Here is a 23,069-nt window from a genome sequence, read left to right on the forward strand (position 1 = left end):
GTAATTTTGGAATATAAACCACTGCAGGCTGATTGTCAACTTTTCAGAGGTGGATCAACTCCTCTGTCAGTAACATTGCTGTAATGAGAAGCATGTGAGTGGTGCCCATCAGGATGGCTCTGACTCTCATGATTCCTAATTCATGTGGAAAACCAGTCAAGGAAGTGAAAGAGTTGCTCATTTGCTCTTTTAGCTTGAAGAAAGAGGCCTCAAAGCTTTCCAAGAGATAGGGCTCTATGATTCAGGCAGTTCTCTCCCAAGGAAATACCAGAACCTGCTGAAATTTGGCCTGGCTGTGACACTGCTGAGCTCGAGTGCAAAGACACACATGCTTACACACACGTGTGCTTGTGTGTGTCACAGAACACAATCACTGAATCATCAAGGTTGGAAAAGACCTTTAAGATGGAGTCCAACCTCAATCCAACTCCCACAACCACCAAACCATCTCCTGAAGCTGCACATCCAAGTGTTTCTTGAACACCTCCAGGGATGGTGACTCCACCACCTCCCTGGGCAGCCCATTCCAATCTCTCACCACTCTTGCAGTGAAGAAATTTTTCCTAATATCCAACCTAATCCTCCCCTGGCACAACTTCCACCATTTCCTCTCATCCTACTGTGTGTGTGCACACACACCCAGGCACACAGAGCTTATCCACTCCAGGCCTCCAGTTTGAGAGACACAGGAACTGATCTCCCCAAGGTACTTTTTTCCAGTTTGCAGGCTGCCAAAGGGCTTCCCACAACAGAGGCAGGTTAGTGCCCACCAGAGGAATGTGGCTCATGAGAGTATCAAAGGGAAGTGGAGAGGAAGAAGTCTGGGATGAAACAACTGCAAAGGGACTCCTGGCTCTTCTTGTCTGTCCTTTTCTCTACCCTTTTCTTTTTATCTCTTAGGTGGGTAGATCAAATGACAGAAACAATTCTCTGCACAAAACAGAACCAGTCATTTTACTGGTTCATCTCAGCTTATTGAGATTAACCTCTGACAAAAGGGTTCTACTTTTATAATTTTGCTAAGCTGGTCTGAATTAAACATGGTGTTCAGTCCACACAGTTGGACTACAATCTACATGGGCCTTAAAAAAAGCCATTTAATTTTGGAAAACACTCAAATTGCAGTGAACTACTTTTGCAAATAACCTTCCCAACAGCTACACAAACCACTGAACAGTTCTGTATATGAATACCCAGAATTTGGCACAAGGTCTTTGTCAGTACCTAAAGGTGCTTTATTAAACCACAGAATTTAGCCAGAAAAAGCAGGGAAGATCCTCCAGAGAGCAGGAGTTGTTCATACATGCACTAGTTGGACATCACTGCTCAGATGTTAGTCACTTGCTCCAGCTTAGTGACCCAAGCTGGCACTTTTTGTTTGGCTAGTAACAGCTCCTTAACTGTCCTGATCTTGACCCAGATTCCTTTCTGGTTAAGTATAAAAATTGAGGACAGAGCACTTCATCAAGTGATACCAGCTGTCACTGAACTGACAGAGAAAAAAGGGCTTGGACATGTCCATAGTAAAAGCATGCAGGAAACATATGTATTAAGATCTTTAAAAAAACCAAACAAACCAACCAACAACAACAACAAATTCCAGACCCAGAAATGTCTGATTCAGAATGTGCATCAAGATTCAAGTTCTCTGTCCTGCCCCTAAGACAACCATGTTTATTATTCCTGTCACAAAGAGGATCAGCACAATTTGCATAGCTGAGTTATGCTCAGCACAGCCTCAACCCCAGCATGCTGGCATCACTAACTCATTACCATTTACAAGGCCTGGGACAGCCAGGGTGATGACAGTGACACAGAACACATGAAAGACCACTCATTCAGGGCTAGGTGGAGGTGAAGTGGCTGCTCTTCCCCTGGATCCCATCCTGAGTACAACATTGGTCAGAGTGCTCTCAGTGAGCACAGCCACTCACCTGCAGAACATGAAGCAGCTCCAAACCTTGCTGGTGGCAGTGGAAACCTTTCTGCTGCCACACAACAGTGACACCATGCAGAAAGTGAGGCAAGAGCTGTGTACAGAACTGCCACCCTTTCACAAAGCCTCCAGCACTCTGAAGATGGGACTGCTTGTAAATCTTGGGAGTGTCAAGTGGCAGGGAAGCACTGGAAGACATTTGGTTACGGATTTCATGTGCTTGGATGTATCAGTGACAAAGGAGTTGTAGAAATATTAGCTGAAAAGAGCCAAGAGGCTCAGGCCTGTGTGTTTAAAACAAGGCATTTGTCAGAAGCCACAGGCTTTCAGCTGAAGATGTGAGGGGAATGGCTGTGAGAGCCTGCAGGGCAGGAGAGAGGGAGGGAAGGGGTGCTGGAGCTTTCCTACCTGCGGACAATGAGCTTCAGCTTCTTGTAGGAGCCCTTGACCAGGGAGATGGCCTCTCTCCTGGAGCTGCTCAGCTCCACCTCGTTGATGTTCACCACTTCATCCCCAGCCTGCAGCTTGGAGGGCAGGGAGTCTGCCTTACCCCCCTCCTCGACCTGCACAGGAGAGAGAGAGAGGAGCAAGCAACGGTGAGAAGTGCCTGGATCACACCCTTTGGCTGTCACAGACAGCACTTCTGGTGAAGGAATTAAGGCTGCCAGCCCCAAACTCAGCTCCTGTCTGAGAAACAGCACTGGCTCCCTTTGCCAGCAGGCTTCCCCAAAGGTCTGTGCTCCCCTCCACTGCCTTTCACAAAGATGGAAGCTGGGGATCAGCAGCCAAAATAATTCTGCCAAAAAACCTTGTTTTGAATGAGCCTGAAAAGTCTCTGGTGTTTGGAAGCAGTAAGAGGGCCATGGAACACTTCCTGATCAGAGCACCCAGGCACAAGCCCAAGGGCAGAACTGGGATTAGGAGAGCATGGATGTGATTTTAGTGTGCAAGCTCCTCCTGGTGATGCAGCTGGCTGAGCCACAACAGCTTCTTGCCTACTGGTCAGCAACAAAGCAGATGCACACAGCTGTATGTGGTTACTGACTGCAGCACCTCTGCAGGGTTTCCAGCTATGGATTTAAGGAAGGGAGAAAATTATTGTCATTTTATGAAAAAGGAAGCAGCCTGCTCAAGGCTATGCTTTGGCAAAGCCAGGAGGAGAATCCTAGAGCTCTCTCCTGTTTTGTATGGCCCATCACATGCATGGTGTAGTCCTTTTTCTCCATCAGTGTGCCAGCAGAGATATGCCAAGTCTGCAGAGAAGCAAGTGACAAGGCAGAGGATATAAAAATTTGGTCCCAAATCCATGAATCTCAGCCTTGTGCACTAAATCTCTCCCTCTCTGCCAGAACATGCCAGCACAGCAGAGGGTAAGGTTACAGACGGGTTCAAGCTCCAGGAATCCTAAGGTTCTGGAGCCTTGGGAGTGCCACCAGTTTGGAGTACAACAGGAACAGCTTTTATTATAAAACCTGTAACCACAAAATCTGATATTCAAGGTACCTGGAAGTCCCTGTTCAACAGAACTATGGCCTGTTAGCAATTGTTACGTGGCCCAGACTTAACCATGACATCTCTTGGCACATCAGAAGTGTACTCTCTTCCTTCAGGCCCCCAACTTCCCAGACATCACATTGAGATAAGGAAATGTGTCTGAACTGGATTAAAGACCCTGACCTGGCAAAGGGAAGTGCTGCTGGTCACAGGGTAGCACTTTCTGAGCACTGAAATTGCATGCACACTTCTCTCAGTGACTTCAATCCAAACCATGCCAGGCAAAGTGTAAATGAGCCATAACCCAGCCATGTAACTCAGCACATCTACACGTAGTACCCAGTTTTTTACCAGAACATTGGTTTTGGTGTTTCTCACAGGCAAAGTGGGTCTGTTCTTCTGAACAATAGTATTCCAGGCTCATGGATCTTCTCACACTTAAAATCTGACTTCCACAAACATTAGCTAATAAATTCTCTGAACCCCTTACAAAGGTAGGCAAAAATCAGTGTCATTCATCCTACCAGGAAGTCATTCCTGTGATGAATGAGTTTTTTTCTTTTCTTCTTAAGAATGGATAAAACCACAGGAATGAGATTTCATGTAAAGAGCCTTGTATCACAATGACCAGGAAGGGTGAGAGATGAAACATTAGACCTTGCTGCCACCATAAATAAATAACAAACAAAAAACTGTGGTATTGCTCCCGTTTGTTGGTGCTGTGCAGGGAAAGAGGTGGGTCTGGTTTCCATGGAACACAATAGAGGGGGATATATGGCTTAGATCAACTTGTGATATAGTCAACAGGAGGGATTTTTTTTGGTTTTGTTATGTTAGATCACATATAATGGAGAAAAGGCATTCTTGGAAAATACCTCCTGTAACAAAGAGCAGCCACTTCAAAGACTGAGATACTCATCTGGAGCATTGGTATTGACTGCTGCCTTGAACCCTGACTTCAAAAAAAATCAACAAAATATCTATTCTATATTCTAGGTTTTTTTACTCCACAGAATCACTGCTTTAAGGTTCTCTCTGCAACCCTGTTGGTTTGACATTTCTTTTTTCCTCCTTTTTATTTAAATGAAAAAGCAAATTTGTATCCTTCCATAATCACCATAATAAATAAAGTGAAGTCAAAGATTTTAAGGGAAGATTAAATCCCACAATACTTCTGATAAGGCTGCTAACAGCATGACCAGTTCTGAAAGAGACTGTTCTTTAAATCCTGGTACATCCCAGCTTATGCCTATGCCAAGGGCTCTCAAACCATGAGCCAAATCCAAAACCAAAGCCAATCCATGAGCAAAGCCTAAAACAAGACCCACTTTTTGTCACTAGAAGCTTTTGGTAGCAGCTTCAATACTGTATTCCATACCTAGAGAGAGTGTAAATGCAGATAAGGATTGATCTCTTGTTCTTTACAGAGTTATTAACAATCCATGAGCCTTCTCAGCTGTCTACTGCTTACGTGCAGTTGTCTCATCTATTTACCTGGGTTTCCTTGGATGAAAGTTCCTGGAGGGAAATATTCCAGGACATGGAATATTCCATGGAATATTCCATTCCAGGACATTCCAAGACCTACAAGAAAGCTGGGGGAGGGCTTTTGACACAGGGGTGGAGTGAGAGGACAAGGGGCAAATGTTTAAAACTTGAAGAGGGGAGATTGAGGTTGGACATTAGGAAGAAATTCTTTAATTTGAGAGCAGTGAGACACTGGAATAGGTTGCCCAAGGAAGCTGTGGCTGCCCCATCCCTGGCAGTGTCCAAGTCCAGGTTGGATGGGGCTTGGAGCAACCTGGGCTGGTGGGAGGTGTCCCTGCCCATGCAGGGGGCTGGGACTGGATGAGCTTTAAGGTCCCTTTCAACCCAAACCATTCCATGATTCATAACAGGCCTGTGACCTGGTGCTGCCACTCAGGGAGTCAAAAGAGGCAAAAAGCCTCCCAGGTTTCCACCAAAAGTCCAGAGACAAGGCACTGGCTCCCAAAGCAAGGCTCAGATGCTCCACATTTCCACATTCATTTCTTCTCTCTGAATTCCTCTGAAAATATTTGCGTTTAAGGAGTGGTGATATTGCAAGGAAAGGGCTGAATGATTCAAACAAAACATGCAGCACTGTAAACACAAAGCTCTATCTCTCCCCGGTGTAACAATTATCAGCAAAGCAAACAAACTCCAGCCCCCAGGCAGCCTATTGACAAGAACACCTGCTGCCTCTGGGATGCACTGCCTCACCCTGTGGCTCTCAGGTGGGAGGAAACAAGAAGGCAAGTCTTCAGCTGACCCCAAATCTCCATCGGGTCAAAGTGCTGTCTAAATGCAAGGGCAGGCTCCTTCTGTGCCTCAGTTTCCCTCCTGTAACCAGACACAATCACTACTGCCCTGCTCTGTCCTGGCTGTTTGATGTACGAGCTCTCAGAGCCAAGGTTTGGATCATCACCACCCTCAGAGTCCCACAGATCCCACAGAATCTCTGTGGATCCCTCACTCAGTGCCCTGACCCTGGGCAGAGTCCTTGCCAAGCAGAACCACTCAGCAGGGACCTGTCCCCTTCCAGAGGTTGTTCCACCAACCACCTACAGGATGGTTCCTGATTCCCCTGAAATCCCATCAGACCTCTGTGATTTCAGCATCTCCTCACACCACCTTCTTGTCTTCTCTTTCCCACCCATGTACCAATTCTTTCAGGCTCTTTCAGGAGCCAAGCAGCTCTGCCCTGCCAAGCTGGCCCCTCCTGAAACACCCACTACAAAACGCTTCAGTAGCCTCCTCGGGCTGATGCAAACCCAAGTCCCTTCAGGTTTGCTGCAGCAAAGCCTCCCCTGCTCACTGCTCTTCCCACCTCCTGGTGGCCCATGCCCAAAGGACACCCCAGTCCTGCTTTGCATCAGCACTCCAGTCCATTTCCTTGCACTAGAGGAGGCTTCTTGTCATTCAGTGGATCCTGCAGCAGACTTTGAACCCATCTGTTCTCCCTTTTTTTTGGCTTACTGTAAAAGCAAGAAGTTGCTTAAGCAGATCACCAAGGATACACCAGGCTGATTACCACTGTCCTTTGTTGGGCTTGCTATGGTTACTGGAGGTTCAGAGAATGCTGTCTAACTGAGATCCTTTCTTGATTATTTTAACAAAGTTTCTTTCTTTATTCCTCTTTTCCCTTTCTTTGAGGAGCTTTTGTAACAACAAACTCTCTGTAGTTTTTAAGATGGATTAATCCATCTTTGTGGCCTTTCTATTAGGAATGGTGAGTCCTGAAGTGTAAAACTTACTTGCTGGAGCTTCTCAAAATAAAAGCAAGAAGCAAGGAAGGAAATATGTACGGGCACTGTAAGCAGTTACCCCAGCAGGTCAGTGTGCTGAGTGACACTGGGAAATGCTCTGGAAAAAACAGGAAGGTGGCATAGCTGGGGTTTGACAGAACAGCAGCAATTGCAGTGACAAAGCAGTGCCCTTTCTGTGGCAGGTATTATGATGATGGGAAGGGAAGCATCACAAATGAGCTGCTGGAAGTGGCTGCTCGGAATTCCTGAGCTGCCAAAAAAAAAGATTTTATAGGAACTGACAGGGTGAGAGAGGAAAGAATTTTGCTCCATGAAAGAACTGATGGAGGTGGCTGCCTCTGCTGCAAGGAGTCTGGGACTCACCCAGGAGAAGCCTCACAGTAAAATGTTCTCTGCTTTGGACCTTTTGATTTCAAATATTTCACTGGAACCATGTGCATTCCTTTCAGTGGCATGATGCATTTCCAGCTCTTCCCTGTCCCTCACAAGGACATGAGCACTGGTGCAACCTGGGGAAAAGGGTTAAACCAGCTCTGCCTTTGGGGCAAAACACAGGGAAAACTGACTGCTTGTTTCCAAGTTCAACACTCAAGGTTTTAATCACTTCTCAGGGTCACAACTGGAACATCAAAGATGTGAGACTGGGGTCTTTTATTTACTGGGATTTACACAGCCCCACCAGACCAGTAGTGAACTGGACCCAGTTCAGAGCGCACACTGCTCACTGGGCCAAGTCTGGCTTGGTCAGAAAACTCAGCACGCAGCTGACTGAATCAGGCTTGGTGCTGGAGATGGGGATTTTTAAGCCCCTGTGGGGTTCAGAGGTGGCTCTCAACCCTAAAATCCAAGCTGCAGAGCTGCTGAATGGCTGCAGAGAATGGGCTGCTCCCCTCATTCAGCCTTAATGCCCTGTCACAGCTCAGGGCAGGGACTGGTTCCCATGCAGCAGACAGAAATTCCTGGCTATTGTCCCCAACCTCCTGTCAGCGTGACAGAGCAGTTAAGACAATTCAATCAAAAAAATAGTTAAGTCAAAGGTCTCCCCCTGGAGCCAGGTCTCTGCTGGGTTTCCCCATCCCTGCTGCAGACATGGCTCTCGTGAGAATTTAGCTATTGACATTTACTCCCAGCCAAAGAAAGTGTTTCCAAATTAGTTATTGTTTTATTCTGCAGGGAAGCAAGGAAGAGATTTTTTCTCATAGTGCTCTGGATTGTTCCACAGTAACATTTCTGATCCCAATTACAAAGCATAGCAGTGGAGAGACTAATTTATTCCAGGTAGTCACATAAGGTTCCCAGTGAGAGAACTGACCTCGAGAGGCTGAACTGTAGTCAGCAGAAGAACAAATTAAACTATGGTATTTTTTAGGGTTAGCACTGCTATGAAATCTTTCTGATGCTTAAAAAAAAATTAAATCTTTTATTTAGCATGGGCAAAACTGTATTTTCTCCCACATTCAGCTTAAATGTGTTAATGAAAATACTTACTTGGCTTGGAGCAAGACACCTAGCACGGAGAACTTCAGCCTAACACCTCTGGCATCCCCAGGTACTACATCAGAGAGGCCCCACAGCAAATTTAAAGGGTCATCTACTCCCCATGTTGGCCCTGACAGTCACCAGCTCTGATTTTAGCATCCTGATCAACAGCAGAGAAACTCAGCAGTAATTGATTCCAGACAGAGAAGAGTCACCAGCTCAGGGCTGCACCAGTGTCACAGACAGCTCACAGCTTCTTTGCAGCATGGGTGTGTGGAGGAACAGACAGATTCATTTATTTTCTACCTAACAGGACAAAATCAGCTCACCTGCCCCTCCACTGAATTCATCAGCTCATGCTCTAAGCATTTATTTATATATTATGCTGCCTGGATTCTCAGGAGTGGCTAAAATTCAGTGTCTAGGCTGTGGCAGAGGGTTCCCCCAGTGCTGTGCCCTCCCTGGGGGGCTGAAGAGACCAAGACAGCAAATTCTGCTGTCAGAGCTGCTTTCCCCATTTCCAGGTGCCAGGAGGTAGGTGCTGCTCAGAGGGAAAGGCTTTTTATCCCTCACTGGGGCTTCCAAGACTTGTCTGGAGACATCACTCCTGCTCCCTGTGGCTTTCCCCCCCTCCTGTTCCCCTGCTGTGCTGCCTCAGTCAGTCCTTCCCCTGTCTGTGCCTGAGCCTGGACCTGATGAAAGCTGAAATGAGCAGGAACTGCTCACACTTTTTTTTTCAGAGGAGGGGTTTCAGGTAAATGAATTGCATTTACTCAAACTGGAATCTGTCCAGGATGCTGAGTGACACTGGCACACTGCCTGACACAAAGGGGGAGAGGACCTCACCTTTTGCAGGTATTCCAAAAAGCACATGCAGCAGCACTGAAGTGTTGCCTGCCAAGAGCTGCAGATCCCAATAGATTCCTGTTGTGCCCTGATGAGTGAGCATCACCTTCTCTGTGCAGACAATATTCTGGAGTGTGTCTGCCAGTGCAGACAGAGACTCTCTGAGGGACCAGGAGTCTTTCCAGAATGACTTCCTGAGGGCTGGAGACAAAGCAAAGTGGCTGTGGGCACCAGAGCAGCAGTCCAGCTGTAGGAATGGGAGCCATGAGAGGTGGTGAGGATTCAAGGTCATTCTAGGAGTATCCTGCAGGCTCCAGCACTTCCACACCTTTCCATTTCCTGTGTGATTGTTTCCTGTCCTGGGAGCAAGGTTAATCTCAGCAGTCAAGCCCTCAGCAAAAAGTGGCAAGAAGTGAATGGAAAACAGATTGCTGGCTTCAGCTCCAAGAGATAAGAAGACATGCTTGGATGAGTTTGCATCTGACTCCTCTTGGTGACTAAATTCCTGAGCCAGCAGAGGAAAGAAGGCTTAGCTCTTAAGATAATTTTCCACCTTCTTAAACACAGAACTGTTAGGCTCCCACAGAGATTTTTACATTTACAAGTGGAAGGGGCAGGGAAAATCAAGTCTTCTTGCAGCAAATGCACTAAGAAAGACAGACCTAAGCTACAGCTTTTACTCAGGCCTTCAAGAAGCCTCCAGGATCTTTTCTGTAACAAGAGGCAAAACTAACAACAAATTTTCTCCACCCCTGCACATATATACAAGACAAGGAATTAATCTGTGTTTGCTCTATGGTAACACCTAGAACCTTGTCAGGTCCCTCTCCAGAGGCAGGGTACAAACACAGCAACAGGGACAGTTCCTGTCCCCAGGATACATGGACAGGTTAGATAGAACAACAGATGTGGAAGAGCTGTGACAAAAGCAAGCAGAAAGACAGTAGGAAAGGCTGCTCTCAGGTGACACATGCAACATATGGACTGCACATAGAGACAAGAAGAAGCAAAAGGACCTGCAGGACAGGTGGAAAATCACCTTGTTTCAGCTGTGATATGCCCAGGCACTGACTGCAACCCAGTGCTCTGATATGCTTTCCAGTGGCAGCCAACAGTCCCTCTCCTGCCAGCCAACAGTCCCTCTCCTGCCAGCCCAGAGAGACAGGAAAAAGGTGACCAGAAGTCAGGAGATGGCTTCTGTCCTGGCTCCCCCTGCCTGCTGCTCCAGCTCAGGGTGTGACCAAACATCTGTAACATCATTAATGCTTCTTCCTACCTTTCCCTCCTGTTGTTCACAGCACCCAGCAGGCAGGCAAGGCAAGGCAAGGCAGCTCTGCTGTGTCCCTGAGGCAGAGCAGGCATGGCAAAGCAATGGCAGTGCAGGTGCAGGGCAGTGCTTGCTCCATTGAACACTTGTGGGATCCCTTTGCCCTGCTCTTTGTGTCCAGCTTTTATCCCAGCAGAGTCTTGCCTGCAGAACACACCCTCCCTGTGCATGTGAGAATCAGAGAGCTTTATTTCTTTGCTGGCTCTTTGGTTTTTGCAAACAATCCATTCCATGCATGCCACAGAGGGTATATTACCAGGTGATACAAACACTGGGGCCTGGAGCACGTTCACTTGATCCTGTTTGGTCTGCAGTGATTATCAGGGCCACCTCAGCTCAAGGGGCTACAAGAAGTCATTCCCTGTGGAGCTGTTCTATCTGACACAGCTCAGCCCTCTCCAGATCACACCAACCCAGGGACGACTGCACATGTCTGAGAGTTAATATTTGCTTTGCAGTGTGAGAGGTAAAAATAGCTAAGCCTGCTGGAAAGATCCAAGCACAAGATCCAAGCTCTGCCCCAAGCACACCCAAGGTTTTGCCCTTGGGACTTCTTTTTACACCCTGCTTTGCCATCCTGCCCCCTGCTTCATAGAATCCCAGAATGGTTTGTGTTGGAAGGGACCTTAAAGCTCATCCAGTCCCAACCCCCTGCATGGGCAGGGACACCTCCCACCAGCCCAGGTTGCTCCAAGCCCCATCCAACCTGGACTTGGACACTGCCAGGGATGGGGCAGCCACAGCTTCCTTGGGCATCCTGTCCCTGTCACAGACCTTTCTCACATTTCTCACAAGGCTTCAATAATTAAAAACCCAGTTCCTATATCATTTGGACAGTGAGCTCAACATAGTCTCTGGCAAACATGGGGACACCCAACAGAGGAACAGCAGTGCCTCAAAGCTACAGAGTCCATGGCAGTGGGGCAGCTTAGAAGAGTGAGGATCAGTGGCAATCTCACCTTTCCCATTCCCCACCACTGCTCTTCCTATCATTTTCCCAGTGTGTGGGTGTCACTGATCATCCTTGTCCCTGTCTCCACTCTAAGCATCATGGCAGGAGCCAACACACAAAGCTTTACCCACAGAGGGGAACTCAGCCTCACACTTTTTGTTTCTCACTCGGTGCTGTGCCCAAATAAAGCTGGAGATGGGCCTGTGGTAACAGTTGGAATTATTAAAAAGCAGGTGAGGTCCTGCTAAGAGACTGTCTGAACACTACAAACCCTGGTAATTTCAGTCAATGACACCACCTGCTCCATAATCCCATAATCCAAAATCACTGGCACTGTACAGTCTCTCCATGCCACCTCCAAACAGCCCTTAGACTCTGGGATGCCCCCGACCATCATTTGCTCACAAACCAACATGTAAAATGTGCAAGGAGTGGCCCACCTCAAGAAATGTCACCTTTTCCACTGAGTGCAAGCTGATAGGCACAGGAACATGTTATTATTTTTTTGCTGTTGGCAGTTTCTTTTGCTTTGCATCCTCTCACCTCACAGCATAACATTTGTGCCCTCCCTCCTCCTGTCCTTGCCATCTGGGAAAACAAACCAGCTGGAGAGGTGTCTGTAAATCTGTATTTGTTACCTCCTCCAAGGACAATTTTTCAAGCCTGGGGAAAGCCAAACCCAGCATCACAGGAAATGCCATGGTAGGAAATCAAGTTATTTCTTTAATCTCCCTTCTGTCTGCTCTAAAAACAAGGAACAAGTGACAAACACTTGGAACTTGCCTTGCCATCCCACAGCACTTGTGCCCTTTTTTGCAGGATGCTTTACAAGTCCTCCCCAGCTTTTGTGTTGCTTCTTTCCACTTGCTGTTATGGCCACAAGCTCTAGAAGCTGTAGCAGGGTCACCAGCAGGGTGACCAACTGCCATGAGACTGTCTTTGGGCTGTGCCTTTTTGGGGTATCTGGAGAATGTTTCCACATAAGAAAATCTGGCTGCCTTGTGATGGGTTCTGAGAAGAAAGCAGACAATCAGCAGGCTCTCAAAGTGCATTTGTTGAGGGTTTTTTTTCACCACATGATTAGACAGTGAGCTTCCTGGCATATTGCTCACAAGAATTCTAAACAGAAATGCCAAGAAAATCTGCCCTGCAATCAGGTAATTCCATAAATTAGGCAAACCTTAAACTATGGGTTTTTCTGGCTCAGGTAGTACTTAGTTCTCCTGGAGAGAGATCCTTGGCCCCAGCATGGCCAGTCACTGCTTTTGATGTTTGCCATTTCTCCTCTCCCTTATTTCCCTCCCCCAGTAGTAACACTTCCATTATACCTGTTATAAATAGCAGTAATAACAGTAATGACAACAGTAGTAATGATCCTCAAGAACTTTCCTGCCATTAGCTAATTTGACCTTTCAACACTGTGGGGAGACAGCAGGAAGTATTGTTCCTAAATTAGAGAGGAATAAAACCAGGAGCAATGTTTATGTAACTTTTCCAGGGTCACAGAAAGAATCACACATTAGTGCTGGAGTCCTCCTCTCTCCCCTGGCTGCCAGGTCATGCTGTACTGGTGCCAAATGAGACTCCCTTGCTTTCATGTCTCCCCCACCTCCCCAGCACTGAGCCATTTTCTCTCACAGCAATTTTCCTTCCTACAACCAAGAGGTTGCTCTTGCATGTCCTTCTATCTGTATTTCTCGTTTCCCACCTCCAGAGCTTTCATTCTTTATTTATTGTGGCTGTCCTCTCCCTCATTAGGCTGTCATGTCCCTTTCTTCCTTTTGCTCTATATTCTCTCCTTCATCCCAGTCCTCCCTCCCCCCTGAGCCCACTCAGAACCCCTAAGTGCTCTGTGTTTGAGAGGAAAAAGCCAGATGATGCAGCAGAGCCATGCTTGATGAACCAGGCACACATCAGTGTAGATCATCAGCCTAGACATGTCTACAAGTATCTAAAGCAGGGCTGGGTTATTCCCCCAGCCTTCTATAATTATGAAAAAATCTTCTCAGGTTGATTTAGTGCCCATGAAAGATGCCAGGCTCACAGCTCTGGAGATGCTCAGCTTGTCACCTTTCCTCCCTGCCCTCTTCTCCCCACTGCACTCCAGTGTATTTTAGTGCTTTCTTCAGGGAAGAGCCTCTGGGAGACAAAAAGACTGAGCTCTGAGCTCCTCAGTGCTGCTGTTGAGACAGGCAGCTCCACAGATGCAAATGCAGCAGCTATTTTAAAAAAAAAAGAGGTATTTGTGCAGCAGAATGCATTGCTTCCCCCAGGCACTGGAGCTGCCTGCAGGACCAGTGGCCTTGGGAAAAGCACTTCATGGCCCCATCTATGAGAGTCTTCTGGCCCCAAATCAACCCATGGCTAGAATTCCCTGGCAGCATTTTCTGTGACACTGCCCTAACCTCCTGCTAGTAAAGAATCACAAAGACTCAGAAATGATTGAATTCAGAGGAGGGAGTGGAGCAATTGGTTTGGATTTCATAGAGGAACAGTGAGTACCTCCAAGATCAAAGTGTCCATGCAGTTGTGACCACCATGCACTTAGAGCTGTGCATGACCCCTTGCACCAGGACAGGCTGACTGAGCACTGGAGAACCAACTCACCACAGCCCCACAGGAAGGGGGGTGAGGCAGCCTCAGCTGAACATGTTTTTCCTGAACATCATTTTTCTGAAGAGGGTCCTACCAAGTGATCCGATGGGAAAGAGCCTGAGAACTGAGAAGCCTCTCCTTGGGGATATCTTGCAAGGCTTCGTCGTGTTCCTGGGAGCAGCAGGGAGATGGAGGGATAAACTGTGGGAGGGAGCTCCCCAGCCTGGCTGGGTTTGTTCAAAGCCCTGCAGTCACTCTCCTTGTCCCCTGCTGCCATCCTGCGGCAGGAGGAAATTCCAGGGACAACGACTGCTTGCTCTGCGCTACCAACTCCTTTGTGGGGATCATCAGTGAGGGATGTTCTGCTGTTGATGGGCTAAAAAAGCATCTGATGTGGTGGTAACGAGAAGAGGAGTGACACCCAGTCATCCCTGAGTCCATCCTCCTAGGATTAGGGCTCAGGATTAGGACTCCTCAATCCTAAATCTGAATTTCAACCTTCAAACCCTTAATTCTGCTTTCAGCAAAACGAGCTATGCATGAGCAGCAAATTAATTAACTGAAAGGCCATTCAGTTATTACTGGTGCTGTGAAAATTGAGCAGTTCCTGCACTTAGAGCCAGAGGGGATGTCTCAGAGGCTCAAAGGCAGATTCATGAATAATTTTTATGGTGGAGAAAAGCAAGAATAAACTGCTCAAGCGTGGCATTTACCTTATTTTTAAATCTAGATACTGAAACCCAGTAAGACTCACCAGGGAATGCTGCAGTCCTCTGTTTAATTACAAGATGTGAGTGAAGACACCCTGACCTCCTCAGCCTCTCTGGGTGACACCTTTCCCCCTGCCAGCTGTCACCTCTGGGCTCTGTTTGCTCTGCAGCTCTCTGACATTTTTGCTGGCAGTACCTTTAACCTTGTGGTTCAGAGCATGCCCCCTGCCAGGTTGTTCTGAAAGCACCTTAGGGTACCAACCACCGGGTAACTTTCATGTTACCAGGCACTGACTCCATTTAGTTCCTGCTCTGTGTCAGTTCTTTAACCAGTGCCCCAGAGGCCATGTACACCCTCAGCTCCCCAGCCCAGGTTTCATCCTAAATGTCTTCAGGCTGTGCAGGGAGGGCTTTCCACCAGCTCAAGAAAAGGTTGGAGCAGTTTTGAAAGTAAGATGGAAAGAGAAGGCTTAGCTAGTGCTTAGCAAGGCATTTCATCACAATTCAGGAACTTGCTTGATAGTTTTCCACTGCAGATGTGGACACTAACAATGTAAATTACTGCTATGATGTCTGAAGGATCACATTTGTTCTCTTCTGCCTTAAAAACAATCCCTTCAGATGTGGGTGACAGGGAAAAGTACTCCCTAAAGGCACTCTCACAATAGGAAGAGCAAAGATGCTGGTGCCTGCTCTCTGGTTTTGAGGTTTATCTACAGCTATCTTGACAGATGAAGCATGGGAAGACCTCCCAGTCCTTCAAAAGTACAGTGTCTGTTTTCCCAAGTTCCAGCCTTTATCCTTTTAGAAGGCAGCAGTCTTCTCTACAGTTCTCTCAGCAACCAAACATCCCAAACTGCAGCAGCTCAGACAGATGTGCAGGGGTGACTTGGAACTTAGCTAGTCTGGGATCACCAGCAGCAGAGCTAAGGATGGAGTTCAGATTCCAGAACATGCCCCAGAAAATCAAGTTAACAGCTCAGGCAGTAAGGCTCTGCTCAGTTTTGCCATGTCCCAGCTGTTCTAGCAGCACCAAAGTTCATTAAGATGTGCACAGCCCCTCTCCCTCTCCCTGCTTGAATCCTTTGAGGTAACCACATCTTGGAGCTGTCTTGTCAAGCCCTTCTTTTAGGGAAGGGGATTTATAGCTGCATTTCCAAGCTTATTCATTCATCAAGCCAAACACTTTTGGGCAAAATTATTTTTAGCTGCAGCAGACACAGAAATGAATTTAGCTGCAGTTCAGGCTGAGGTAGGTCCAGGTTTTCAGAGCCAGAGGTGGTGTCAGGTGCCATGGGGATGGAAGAGGCAAACATACCTGTAAAAACACCAGGCACATTGCCCACTGTCTTCCTTCTTCCTCCAAGCCAGAAAGCTCTTGCTCTTAATCTTGTCTTTTGAAACTCTTTTCTGTATGAAGACAAACCTCAGTATTCAGTTCAGATGGCTGCTAAACATGTGGAAGTTTATATTTACACCTTCCCCTGCATCTAAATTGCCAGGCTTACTCCTACCAGTACAACATTTTCTACAGTAAGGGTTTCAAATTTTTATTCTGCCATTTGTGCCAGGGAAAAGTCCACTGCAAGCATCTCAAAGACAAACTGAAACCTTCCTGCCTTCTCCTCCACTTGCTACCATTTCCTGCTTTCTCACAGTTCCCTCAATGTTTTGCTGCCCTGCTGGTTCCAAAAATGTCATTGAAAACAAACTGTCAGGACAAACAACGATGACATTCCCACTCACAAGGGCAATGTGAAGTGACCTGTTTGGCCACCAGCAGCCCAAGGCCCTTGATCTCAGGACAGAACTGGATTACAAAGTCATGTTTTCCACCAGCACTGCTACCTTGACTCTGGTTTTGTATCTGACAGAGGGCAGCACACAAGAAGAGACCCAACTCCAGGACTGTGAGGAGGCCCATGTGCCTTGATGGGCTCCTCTCCTCCTGAGGTGGTGCTGGGTCTGGGGCATCAGCATTAAATGAGGTACAAGGTGATGTACAAATGCATTTGGGCTGAGCTGGACCAGATCCAAGGAGCACTTTATATCTCAGTGTTACACAACTTTCCCATTTCCTTAACTTTGGCTTAAGAAACCAAAAAATCATATCCTTGCTCCACACATGAAAGCAGTCAGGACCATCCACGGGGCCCTCATTCCCTGGAGAAAGAAGGGGAATGGAGCAGAAATGACTGGGAAGGAAGGGAATGCTCCAGCTAAAGCCAGTTGTTACACATCAACTAAATCACATTTGTTTAATTGCCAGAGCTCCAGGGGCTAAGGCAGCAGGCACATGTTTTTATAAGCTGAATCATAGATTAATGAAAATCCCAGGACATTCCTGTAAGAGCAGAGGCATTAGTGGCAGCTGGGACACTGGCCAAATTCCAGTAAAGGTAACTACATTCCATTTCCCTCTGCTCTCCCCACCACTTCAATGAATGTGGTCAATTGTTTCAGCTCCAAGGCACTCCACAGCATCCCTGAGATCAGCTGCCATACCCACAGCATCCTGTGCTGGCCTCTAGGATATCATTCTCACTTAAGAAATCTTTGTGGAATTTAAAAATAGGTCCTGTGAATGATGAAAATGTCTCTTCTGGCAAACAAGTTTGCAACAACAGCTTTGAGTCAAACAAACTGCAGAAAAGTTTAAGATTGCATCAAAGTTCTAAGAGGAAAGAACAAAAAGTACACTGGGAACCTCAAGGCACAAATATTGTGGCAGACAGGGCTCAGGCTGTTTGGAATCACTTTAACTCATATCCTTCTAGGGACTTGACCAAGCACTGGTAAATTCAGTATATCTTTTCCAGTTTAACAGGGTTTGGATGAGGCCTATACAAAAGTATTTTTCAAAAGAAAAAAGTCCTCCTGTGGCAAGAAGGTTTGGAATGGGTATTTCACTCTGCTATGGGTTAAGATGGCTGGGAGCAACCCTTCCTCAAGGCTTCCAAATCCAAAGAGACACCACATTTTCAGCCCTGAAATCTGCAGCCTCCCCCCTGTAACACTTTGCTGCCCAAAGCAGCCCCTGTCCCTGGCTGAACCCGAGGGGCAGTGACTCCCAGCACCAACTCTGCTGCTGCCACTGACCCTATCAATTAAAAGCCTCCAAAACCTAAATCATGATCTGAATCTTGGGAAAGATTTTTCCCAGCTTTCTTCACACCAAGCACCACTCTTCCATGGCTCCTCCACCAGCACTACCCAGAGAGCAAGGTCTGGCACAGGGTAAGAAGGGCCCCATGCCCACCAGGCTGGCAGGGGGCTAGCTCAGGGAGGGAATAATATTTTAAAGATATCCTCTGTCTCAGGAAAAGCCAAACACAGGCACTGCCTACTCTGTATCAAAGCAGAGTGTTGCACCAGTGAAAAGCTTGGATGAGCTTTAAACTCTTCAAATCATGTTGAAAGGGCCTGGCAGGAGTAGAGCAAAACCACAGGGAAATGGGGCAACAAACCCATTTGTTCAGAGCTGCAAGTCTGACCTTCCAGCTGTTCCAGCAGAGATTTTTGGTGAATGTTAATATTGAACTGCTGCTGTTTAATCTCACCCTTGCCAACATAATAATTAAAAATTGACAATGCTGTCCCTTTGAAAAGCTGCACAGAGCAACAGCTACAGTAAAAATCCCAACATCTGCTCCTCAAGCTGAATTAGGACTGGAGCCAGATGACCTTCTTTTTATTGACTCTCTCTTTTGCTGACAGGACAGACCCCCAGATTGGAACAGAGGCTTAGCAGTTTGATTCTCTCCTGCATTTTGATCCTTGCTGGGACAAGGATTAATGCCTTAATCACATGGATAGCCAAAATATGGAGTATCTCACTATGTGCATGCAAACAGCAGAGTGCTGGGGGTGGCTGGGCTCCTGATTCTCAGTGTGGACACAACAGTGGATCCCAGAGATCCCTACCAAAATTACAGCTGCAACAAGTGTGCTTGTGTGTGTCTGCACAGAGCTACAAGCATGGGATAGGGATGGGGTGCTATGCTACCCCTGGCACAGCTGAAACTGGGCAGGCTGAGGGGGCTGCTGACTGCATGAGCTGAACCAAGACATTCTTCATCTGACTCCAAAACTGAACCAAGAGATTCCTCAGCCCTAGCCCAGTGTTCAGCTTCCAGGCTGCCCTTTTGCTTCCTTCCTTTGCCTCAGAAATGTGCTCAGGAAGCTGAGTCTCAATGAAATCAGAAAGTAGCTATATTAAGTCCCCCTTAGTAGCATTCCTTTCCACAGCTGTAAGGCAGAGGTGCATGTTAGAGGCCTTGCTGCACCACTCAGCCTTGCTTAGCTGCCAGCTCAGAGGAGGAATGAAGGTTCTTGCAGTGCTGATGCTCTCCACTCCCGCTCAGCTTTGTGCTCTCTGTCTACATCCTGAAGGAGTCCTGAGTGCTTCTGCTGCACCCCGAGGGGTCAAACCTCTTCCTGGCACCTCACTCCAACTTTTAGGAAACACTTCCTCTTTCCCCAACTCGTTTTCCAAAGGTCCTTAGGAGTGACCACACGTCAGCACTGAGCACACTGCCATCACTCTTGCTCTTGCAGAACCAGTCCTCTGGACTTGCCACTGGTATTGCCACCGTTTGTCACAGGAACTGCTCTCATTTTGCATGTCCATCTACTGGGGAGGAAGCTGGGTTTGATTACTGGTAAAATAAATGTATGCACACAAACACCACAACCCAGAGGAGGCTTTCAGAGGAGCCCAGGTGACTCTGGGCAGTGCATGGCCTCAGCCTGCCTGGCAGAGGAAGAGATGGTTTTCACTCAGCTGCCCCCCAGAATATCACTGGTCACCCAGTGTCCTGACTGATTAACTAAGTGGGGCTGAAGGGACAGCATGTAGGACAGCTAATTACCCTGCCTGAGATCTTCTGTTGTCTTACCAATGGATTGCCTCAATTGATTCTTTCAGTCCCTAAACAGCTTTGTGGGCTCTATGCCTGGGCAGAATCAGGTCTTTTGTCACACTTTAATGAGCAAAAATAGTTTAAATCCCCTCGTTCCCCCTCCTTTCCAAGTAGCAGCAAGGGTAGATGTCTTGACCAAGCTATGAGCTGACTGTGGTCTGCTTTAGGCACCCATTCTCTGGAGCTGATTATTTTTCAGCTGGCTGAGTTTCAGAAGTGAACTAAAGTGATTAATATCTGAAGAGGCTCTTAGCATCCATCCATCCCTGTGCTCACAGGCCCTGACAATCTTGACCTGATGCCTGGCAATAAAGTTGTAATAGCTCATAATACATGCTTCATCACTTACTGACAGGCATGAGGAGAACTTTTTTTATTTTATTACTGTAGCAGTAATGAATTCTGCTTTATTTGCACAATTCCTCTCTTTTTTTTTCTTTTTTTTTCTCTTTTTTTTTCTCAGCCAGCATGATCCTCTGAGCATGCCCTTTCACTGACTGTGACCCAGCCCAGCTGATAGCAGGACTCCCTAATTTTCCCTGTTTCCAGCCCTAATTGCTTTGCTCAGATTCCTGACTGCTCATTCAGGGCTCAGTGGTTGTCTTTACCTGGAGAGAGAGAAGGCTCAGCATGCTGAAAGAAGCTCACACAAGTTCCTTTTAACTGAAAGAGAGAGCAGGATCATGCAAATCCCATCTCAAAGTGAGACAGACCTTTTTCCAAGGTCTATCCAATGAAAGATCCCTTCTTCATAGCTCAGGGACAGCTCCCATTTCTGTTTCTCCCCCCAGCAGCTAATTCCAAGTCCAGCTATGCCTGGGAAAGACAGGGAAGGCATGAGGTGTATCACAGGAAAGAGGTTATTTCCCCTGCTGCTGGGAGAGAAGCTCAAATGAAAAAACCACTGAGTTCTGATGCCAGAGCACAGATTTGGGACACTGGCCAACTCCCAGGGGCTGTCCTTGGCTGGCTTTGCCTTCGTTTCTCCAGGCAGGTAATGATGCTCATCCATCACCCTTAAACAGCTAGAGCTGAATTCTGCTTCAGTTACGTCAGTGCACAGCAGCAGAAACCCTGCTGGCATCTCACTGCCTCCTTCAGCCTTACCACAGGACAATTTAAAGAGCACATTTCCATCCTGAGGGCTATCATACCCCTCACAGATGCACTCAGAAGTCTTACTTTAAAAGCCCTTGTTGTGCAGCACTTCAAAAAGCCCTCTGTGTCCATTTAAGGCTCACAGCCCATCACTTGCAACTATTACTTTGTCACCTGCAGCCTGTGAAAGTGTCAGCTCCTGCCATGCTCCCTGTGTGTCAGCAGGCAGCATCTGCTGCTGCATTTTTGGCTTGAACTCATAATGTACAAGTTGCTGATCCAAATCCTCAGCATGAATACTCTGTGCTATCCCACAGTGGGTTGGTCTGGAGGTGTAATATTTAGGGAGGTTTCAGCGGTGTTTCACATCACAAAAAAAAAAAAAAAAAAAAAAGACTCTCTCTCTATATATATATAAAATCTGCTGCAAGACCTGTGAAGTCATTGTTAAGGACAGAAAGTTTGTCATGGCAGAGCTGAAAGTTTTGGTTTACCCTCAATAATCTGCTGAGTCTCTTCTGGCCCTAAAACAAAAGTGAGAGAAAAGATGGTGTGAGTGGTGGAGCCAGAACGTAAGCAGAAGTTCCCAGTCCTCCAGGGGGGTCCCTTCTCTTGACCCATACTGCTTTCCTAAAGTGCCCAAAACCACAATGGAGAAAGGATCAGGCTTGTAATCTGGTTTCACTTTTATTATTTGTTCCTAATCTCCCTTCAGTTCCCACACACTTCTTGAAGTATCGATCACCCCACAGAAAAAGCTTAAACATGAACAATGGGTCCATGGTTAATGAGTTGCAGCACCTCTGTACACCTCACTCGAGCCATGGGGTGAGAAAGTTAAGTGCTCCTGTAAAAGCTCAAGTGACTGCTTGCAATTTCCTTAATATTTCATCTCTTTTTATTTCGCACTTCGCCACTCTCTGAGCTAATGTTGATTTTTCCAGAGTGGTTACTGTGGTAAACTGATAGCAGTGTGGGAAACAAGATTGCAGTGCATTCACCTCCTGTGCTGCAATACTTCACTCAGGAAGGCAACGTGGACAAAGCCCATCAGTCTGAGAGCTTTTTTCTCTCTAAGAATGACGACAGTGTTGCTGGTGCAGTGACGCCATCCCCCAAAGCAGGGAACTAAACCCCATTAGCAGCATTTCTGTTTAAACCAAGGGGCAGCACTGAGGCAACACGAGGTGTAAGATGGTCTTATAAAGGAAGAAGAGGTGATGTACTTGAGGGTGAGCCTCCTGATGCCAAGGAAATGATACTGATTTACACCTACACAGCCTCTTTATCCCACAGAAGTCTGAGCAGCTTTTCATTTTGGGTCCTTTTTTAGCAGCATCCTGATCCCAATTCTCTATTCATTCTCAGGCCCCACTTCTTTTCCACTGTCCCTCCTTGATGCTTGCTGAGTTGCTCCCACCAGTGACTTTCTATAGCAGGAATGATTTAGATTCTGGTATTTGTTTCTAATTGGGAAGATATCACATTCCTCTCATTTTAGTGTGAGCACCCCTCGTGCACATCAGCACCTTCTGCTGTTGTCTGGCTGTTTGGACACCAAGGTCTCCAGGAACATGCTCCTTTTCTGCTTGTTCATCTATTCACACCCTCAAGCATGTTTTACTTTACCCATGTAAGTAACAGTAGAGAAAATAATGTGATTTCTGAGCTGAGGCCAGACTAGGCTCCATTTGTGTGTTTGTGGAACCCTACCATCCAAAACAGTGGAAGAAGAAAAATCTCCTTTTACTTTTGCAGTTGTGGAGAGCAGATAGTTCTTTACAGTTAATATAACTCTCTAAGAATGCTTTTCATTCTAATCTTGCTGACTAATCTTTCTCCTTCTAAAGTTTTAATCTTGCTTAAGGAACAAAAGTGTGATATTGTGTTAGAAAAGCCAATCCACTGCTCAGGCTCTCCCTGGGAAGCAATGTGAGCTCTTCTCAAATGTGATTGTTTCCCCAGCATCAAATTCCATGGATTTTAGCAGCTGAACGGGTACAAAGTTTGACGTGGTCAGAAACGTGTGCTTATAAAAACTTATCCTCATGGAATAGCTGCTGCATTCCTGGTGCACTCATGTGCAAACTGCACTAGGAGATAGCTGGCACCAGCTCTGGGCCTCATTAGCACCCAGAGGCACTGAGCCCAGAGAGGTCTGGCTCCCACTCCCCTCCTCCTCTCCAATACCATCCTGCCTGTCCCATCTTTCCCGTGGGGAGGAGGTGCAGGAGGAGGTGTGGAGCAAGCCAGCCCCCTGCACACCACAGCTCTCCCCAGTTAACCTCCCAGCTGGCTGGTCACACACCACAGCTCCTCAGCCAGGCTGGATGAGGCCTGGGGAGCCAGGCAGCCCTTGAGGGAGACAACACCTCGTGTGCTGGGAACTGCAGCCATCTCCCTGTGATCAGGAATAAAGAAAG

The 23,069-nt window shown here is 47.0% G+C and overlaps 1 protein-coding gene across 1 annotated transcript in view; it reads right to left on the bottom strand.

The window, feature by feature from the left end:
* Nucleotides 1-23,069, bottom strand: part of SHROOM3 (shroom family member 3) — a 132,535-nt gene that overhangs the window by 92,925 nt on the left and 16,541 nt on the right. Inside the window, exon 2 of the mRNA XM_071744137.1 lies at nucleotides 2,345-2,499. Within this exon, the coding sequence (XP_071600238.1) occupies nucleotides 2,345-2,499 (155 nt within the window). The remainder of the gene's footprint in view (nucleotides 1-2,344; nucleotides 2,500-23,069) is intronic.

Source organism: Heliangelus exortis, chromosome 4, assembly GCF_036169615.1.
Source record: "Heliangelus exortis chromosome 4, bHelExo1.hap1, whole genome shotgun sequence".
Lineage (NCBI taxonomy): Eukaryota > Metazoa > Chordata > Aves > Apodiformes > Trochilidae > Heliangelus > Heliangelus exortis.